A 7,473-nucleotide genomic window follows, 5' to 3' on the forward strand; every position below is an offset into this window, starting at 1 on the left:
TAGTATACAGTATATTACTCTTCAAATGTAAATTATGAATGAGAAGTGTGTGTGTGTGACTGGAAGAGAGGCTAAGTTACACTCTTAATCAATGACGATGCGACGTGCGCGCCGTTATCTGCTGTGTTTGACGTCAGATTGCGCCACGGCTGCTTTGTTTACCAATTTATTAGGCTCTGGACACTGGAACCGGATGTGCACAGAATCTATGTGTAAATATAAATCAACGTTGAAACCCCAAAAAACTTAAGTAAAAAGCTAATTTAATAAAAGCAGTTATCTCCGAGCTCCTCCCGCGAGTAAACGGCGTAGTTGTCAGCCCAGAATCCGACCGACTACGGGGGTTTATTTGTCCAATGGTTGCAGCGCTGCTCCCTGCTCCTCTCCCCCCAAGTTTGGCAGCTCTCAGCCGGCCTGCAGATTTTCAATCCCCCGCTCTGCCCGGCGCTCTCCACACAACGCTCTGAAGCCGTTGGTGACTTACGGACAATCTCAACACTGATAGGCTGTCGCGACTCAGTGTCATGACTTCTTTGCTTGAGTTGAAAATATTCAACTCATGCGAATTCCTTCGTGTTGCTTCGCGCCGCCCTACAGGAAACCGCAGCTTTACACGTCTTTGCATTGACTTTGTATGTAAACTCACCGCCCCGAACGCTTGCTTCGCTTTTGGTCTGAAAGCACCGTTAGGATGTTAACAAATAAATCAGACAATGCAAAAGCGATTTATTGATATTCCCAAAAGTTATGGTCTTTGGTCTTGAAATAAAATCCCGAGTCCTCAATGTCCGAGACCAAGACCATCAAAACGTGGTCTTAAGACCCCTTTCAAGTACTACAACATAGCGGCAGATTAAAATATGCTTGTTAAACAAGTGTAAGGATGAAGTGTTGGCTTTTTATTCGCAAAGGTTTTACTGCATGTACGTACAGTAACGAGTTGTCATCAACTCTATGAATTATATTCACTTCACCTGGTTCACTGTACGTGGACGAGCTCAGTGCACCGTGAGAATAAATTACACCAAGTTAGATGCTAGATTTACTTTCCCGACGTGGCATATTACTTGCCCCGGGCAAATCCTTACTGTTGAGGCCTGACTTTTGATCTCATCTTGTTTCCTTGCAATAGAAACATTCTAGCATCATAACCCAACAGATCAGCTGTACATAATTACAAATCTGTGAGCAAACTAAGCAGTTTGCATCGAGGCGTCTTCAGGCTCCTCCCTCCCTCGTACTCTGGTTGTGGGTTGACACAACCTATAACCTATTAGAGGTTAACGTTTCAGTCTTTATCCCACCTGAACTCCTGACTTGACCTTTGGTGTATAAAACATAAATAAACATTAGGGTTAGGATTTCTAAATGACCTGCTTGCTAAGAAAGCAAAACTTCTCAATAAGAATAAGTGAGCCTGCTTTTTCTCTGGCAGTTGTAGTTAAGTTTGTCGGGTCCGTGTGTGACGGTCTCGTATGTGACTCAGCTGGATGACAGGACGTGGCCTGGCTGCCACCTCCACTTCCTACTAAACATCCTGCTGTTTCCTGCATCCAGCGCTGCGGAGAGCCGGAAACAGGCCAGAGACTCAGAGAGTTCCTACCGCCAGATCTGAAATAACCTCACCACACAGAGAAACAGAGCTGCACAAGCACGCACAAGGGCCGGGAAATATCCAAACCCTGATGGGACACCGTAGGGGGGCTTTCACACCTGTAGTTCGATTCATTTGGTCCGGACCAAGTGAGAAATAATGATACACTGTTTTTAAGTTTTGGTCCGGTTCATGTTCACACAGCAGTTTTACAAACGAACCAAGAGAAGTAACCACGGCGTTACACAGACTTACAGGTTATATGGCCAAAAATGTTATCACAATAAAAACATTTCATACCGTTCGATATCGATAATTCATCATGACATACGTCAAATCATTATTTCTTAAGTTTAAAGGCTGATTTTTGCCCCTGAATGAAAATTGAATGGCCAGGTGGTAAATTCTGTGGTTTAACTTTTCTTTACGGTCAGAACGTGACAAACACTTGATGCCAAACAGCGGATCACCGAACAAATCTGAGGTAGAACATTCAAAATAATTATGATAAAATCTTTTAATATGATTAGTTAATCTTTTTGCATCCTCAACAAAATAAACATCTTAATATAAGAATTAAGTGCTAATTCGTTTGTGATTCTAATGAAATAAATCAAATATTTATTGACAATATATTGAACATTTGTAATATTGTTATTGAGGAAAATTGTATTGTGATAATTATCATTATTGTTTTATTGCCCAGCCCTAATTACAGGTAGCTTGTTGACTGGACAGTTTTGGCGACTGTCATCCTGCATCATCAGGACCCACGCGGGGAAATCAAACTCCGGTGACTGACAGACGTTTATGCAGCACTTTAACGCTTCTGGTCTGTCTCACAAAGAGCTCACAAAGTGATAATCTATTAAAAGCATGATTAGTTATGTTAGATCGCAGATCGACCGCATAGCCTGTTATGAATACTAACGTTTAAACAGGACATGTACAGTAATAATTCGGGGCTTATTCGCCTGTAGTATACTGTGGTATCGCTGTCACACATGTTTTATTGACAAAATGAACTAACAGTAAACTGAGTAGTACACTCCTTTTTAAGCAGATTTTAACATATTAATCAGGGGAAATACCCGCGCTGACAAGTTGGGTAGGCTATACGTTATGATTTTCATAAACACAGCATGGCTTATACAGATCAATTATAAAATCGCTGAACACATTTCGCTGTCAGACGATGGATTTATTAGTGGTTTAGCTTTGGAAAAATGCTCAGATCACATCTCTGCTATCATAAAATCCTCTGGTTGGTTCGTTTGCTTTCACAAGCGAACCGCACCAGAGTTCTTTTGTTTGGTGCGCACCCGAGTGCGATTGCTGCGTTCACACCTGCCCAAACGAACCGCACCAAGGGGGGAAACAAACTCTAGTGCGATTCAACCGAACTGAATGAGGCAGGTGTGAAAGCGCCCTTACTGTCACATACATAACATGGTGCAGGCCTGAAGCTCCTCAAGTCATCTCAGGGTGCAAATAGGGCTGGGCGATATGACCAATAATGTAATCACGATAAAAACATTTCATACCATTCGGTATCGATAATTATCACGATAAATGCCAAATCGTTATTTCTTTCAAGTTTAAAGGCTGATTTTTGCTCCTGAGTGAAAATTGAGGAAACAAGATGGTTAAAAGTAGTTTTACACTTTTATTTACGGTCAGAACGTAACAAACATATTTATTCATTTAGCTTTTATCCAAAGTAACTTACAATTGCTCTACATGTCAGAGGTCGCTCTGGAGCAACGAGGGGTTAAGTGTCTTGCTCTGGGACAGTAGGGGATTGAACCTGGGTCTCTCACACCAAAGGCAATATAAGAATTAAGTGAAAATTCGTTCATAATTCAAATTAATTAAATCATTTTTGACGATCTGTTGAGCCTTTATAGGAAAATTATACCGCAATATAATTAATTGTTGTACTGAGGTCTGAAAAACAGGAGCCAGCACTTGTTCCACTTTTATAAGCCGTTGTTTGGACCCATAACAACACACACACACACACACACACACACACACACACACACACACACACACACACAGTGCAGGTTGTGTCCTAAACACATGAAGATAAAATCTGTCCTTTGTGTTGTGAGATTATCAGACTACATGAAGCCAGCTGATAACATCTGGTGTGCATTCTGCCAGCTGATGTCGACGACAGAACCTCTGACTGAAGCATCACACACACTTTTAACACTACAAAAGCTGATCCAGGTTCAGATCTTTAAGTTCACCTCCAGACACATCTTAAACCTACAGTAAGAGTTTTCAGTGGCAACGAGCGGCTGACCTGTTCCACACGCTGGTGTTGGAGAGCTGTAGCGAAGGTGAGCTGGCGTGGAACCGGGCGAGGTCCGACAGAACCGGAGAACTCATAAACCGGGGCCTGGGACGCCGGAAAGATCCCATCGTGCACCCTGGCTGCTGGGGAGAAAGGAAGCAAATGGTTAGTTAATAAATACAATATTCTTTCTCTGATCAGAAAACTGTTTTAACCGTGTTTGTCAACTGGCGGCCCGCGGTCCAAATCCAGCCCGCAGAAGCTTCCCATCCGCCCGCAGAGCGGCTACTGATGAAGTATTGCAATATTTATATTAGGGCTGGGCACGTGTTAACGTATTATTATCGCATTAATGGAGTTTTTATTATCATTATTTTGAAAGCCCATTGCTCACTGGCTCTGAATCCACATCCAGTCCTGAGTTTAAGTTGAAGAAACCTGATGGTTAATTGTGGTTTAAACTCTTTTATGGGCAACACTTGAAGCCAAACAGTGGATCCCTTCACAAATATAAGGGAGAACATTGAAAACGGTTATGATAAAATCTTTGCCAACAAATATGCACGAGTGAAATTAAGTAAAAGCTTTTTTCAGTCCTTTTTCCTCAACAAAATAAACATCTTAATAAAATAATAAGTCCTAATTCCAGTATAATTCAAGTGGATAAAGTCAAAAACTTAATAAATGTTTTTTATTTTTTTTTATTTAACCAGGAAGTCCCTTGAGATTGAAATCTCTTTTCCGAGGGAGACCTGGCCAAGACGGCGCACCAGTTACAATTTAAACAGAAATACAGCATAGTCAAAACAAACAAACAAGCATCACACATAAAGGAAAGCAAACGGTCACATGTTATATTGTTATTGAAAAACATTGTATTGCGATTATGATTGTTACTGTTTTATTGTCCAGCTTTGGACTCTAACTTGTTTTAACGAGCCAGATACAATTAACAGCTTTGGTTTAATATTCTATTTGATTACATTAATGTCTAAGTTGAGATTTACAAGAAATATTTTACTGCCGCTGTGTAAAGGGAATACTGCAGGTAAAAAGCTCCTCATCTGTTTAAAGTGTTTGCAAACCACATGTTATTACACCTTTGTGTACACAGCAGTACATATAAATTAAAATTGGCAATACATTACTTTAGAATTCATTATTCAATTTTGCGCACAACTATGAGATTAATTTGAAAATTAATTTTAATCGTTGCCCAGCACCAATTCATATATTTACAGTATAACGGTGCATCTGTGGCGAAATTCCTGCAAATAATGCTGTATTAAGTTACTGCTGACTCAAACTGAACATTTCCTGCCGCTGAAGCTTCACAATAAAAGCATTTAACTGGCAACACGTTCACTCACTTTGTTTTTAATGTTTCTGTAATGTGTCATAATCTCTTTGTTCGACTCTATGTAGAATCACCAGGCCTGTTTCGCTGCGTGTACTGTGGTGGGTTTGAATTAACTGAATGTCGAGTATTTGATTCTAATTTATTTGACATTATTTCGAGACAGAACAAGATCTTCACCTTTTTATATATTTATAATAGTGTGTTCCCTTTTTGTTTAGATAAAATTGTGCATTTTTGGGTTGGTCCTGTCTGCGATGATTCGTACAGTTGCTTTCACAAGGGTTGGGTATCAAGAACTGGTTGTAACTTACAATTGGTACCAAATTTCCCAGAACAGTGGATTTGTTTTGACTTTATTTCATAAAAAATATGTAACGTAGTCCACGTTTCATTCCTGATGTGTCTTGATTTACACATGTGATGTTTTTCCAAAGGTTCGCAAGTCAAGAAAGTCGCGGTTTGTCGTTTGTAAAGTGACATTCACACTTCATCCTGAGGTAAACCACATTTCATCACAATCCTGAGATGTTTACAGCTAAAACCTGGACAGAAAAAGCTTGTGAACAAGATGCTGAGCTGCTCAGAGAAAGTTAAGTCTGACGTGTCAGCAGGCTGAAAGGCCGGCGAGCAGCTCCCGACTGCAGTTCTGTGCAGGTTTTACTTCCTGTTGTCACAGCAGCTTCACGAGCGTCTGATTCATTTAGAAACACAGAAACACCAGCTTCCTCCAAGCCGCAGCTTCCTGTGGAGCGGCACTGACCCGAGATCAGTTTGTTTACAGCGCTGAGGTCTCGCTCGGCCTCGCTCTCCAGAAACCACAAACAACAGCCGGGCCCTGCTCTGAGCTCTGACTCTGAGGGGGTACGCCTTTCACACTTGTGTATTTGTGTTCATGTAAAGCGCCGAGTTTCTCTGAACTGCAGTCAGTTTGTCTGTAATATTTTTAGTCTGTTTTTTTCAGACACAACCACATATTTAATTTTGTCAGTATGGGAAGCTTCCAGTCACCGTTTCTCACGTGTTCCGTTTTGCACATTAGAAAATAAGTGAAACCCTTTAAACAGCAGTTTGTTTCAGTAAAAGTCACGACTACAGAGCTGACAGCTGTGGTTTAGTTGGCATGAAAGCAAATGACTCAACATGTCGACATTAAACTATCTTTTATACAAGTTTGGCCTGTCACACTTGCTGTTGCTACTTTGCACTGACTACTTGAGACGGGGAAACCCGTGCGCACATGCAAAGGAGGAGGAAGCACAGTTTTTAATTTTAAGGGGAATTTTATCTGGACGAAAAAACACTTTCACTATCACCCTCTCCACCCACAGAATAATGTAACAAGTTCACACGTTCACAGGAGGTTTCGGCTTTAAACTGTTGATCAAAGTTTAGCTTAACGAGAAACAAACAGCTGCAGCTGCAGAAAAGGAAAAGGAGACGCCTCCCGTCTCTGTACTGAACAGAGTCTCACTAGAGACTTCAAATGTAGTGAAAGTTTGACAAAACAAAAGGTTGACCTCACTTTTTTAACCACGAGGTACAAGCTTTTTCTGGAACGGTTGAGTTTCTTCAGTTATCGTGGAGGAAAGGCTGAAAGCTTCAGAAAAAGTAACTTTCTTTTATGAAACTGCTGTTTCTGGGGTCACGGATGAACTCGCTGAAAGGCAAAGTTGCGTTGAGATTTTCTGGTGGCTGATGAAAAGAGTCTTAGTCGGCCAACTTTTCATCAGTCGGTACATCGCAGGAAGAAATACAGGTGCTGGTCATATAATGAATTCCATTCAAAAAGTGAAACTTGTATAATGTATACATTCATTCCACACAGACTGATATATTTCAAGTGTTCATTCCTTTTAATTTTGATGATTATAACTGACAACTAATGAAAACCCCAAAATCAGTATCTCAGAAAATTAGAATATTGTGAAAAGGTTCAATATTGAAGACACCTGGTGCCACACTCTAATAAGCTAATTAACTGGAAACACCTGCAAAGGCCTTTAAATGGTCTCTCAGTCTAGTTCTGTAGGCTACACAATCATGGGGAAGACTGCTGACTTGACAGCTGTCCAAAAGACGACCATTGACACCTTGCACAAGGAGGGCAAGACACAAAAGGTCATTGCTAAAGAGGCTGGCTGTTCACAGAGCTCTGTGTCCAAGCACATTAATAGAGAGGCGAAGGGAAGGAAAAGATGTGGTAGAAAAAAAGTGTAC

The 7,473-nt window shown here is 40.9% G+C and overlaps 1 protein-coding gene across 5 annotated transcripts in view; it reads right to left on the bottom strand.

Moving 5' to 3' along the window:
* prr5l (proline rich 5 like) overlaps window positions 1-7,473 on the bottom strand; it is a 45,955-nt gene that overhangs the window by 24,181 nt on the left and 14,301 nt on the right. For 3 of the 5 annotated variants that reach the window (XM_046038421.1, XM_046038422.1, XM_046038418.1), the window contains one exon: window positions 3,906-4,039. In XM_046038421.1, coding sequence (XP_045894377.1) covers window positions 3,906-4,024 — 119 coding nt within the window. In that variant the 5' untranslated portion in view covers window positions 4,025-4,039. The remainder of the gene's footprint in view (window positions 1-3,905; window positions 4,040-7,473) is intronic. The other 2 variants (XM_046038420.1, XM_046038419.1) reach the window with 1 other exon arrangement.

This window comes from Micropterus dolomieu, linkage group LG22 (assembly GCF_021292245.1).
Source record: "Micropterus dolomieu isolate WLL.071019.BEF.003 ecotype Adirondacks linkage group LG22, ASM2129224v1, whole genome shotgun sequence".
Lineage (NCBI taxonomy): Eukaryota > Metazoa > Chordata > Actinopteri > Centrarchiformes > Centrarchidae > Micropterus > Micropterus dolomieu.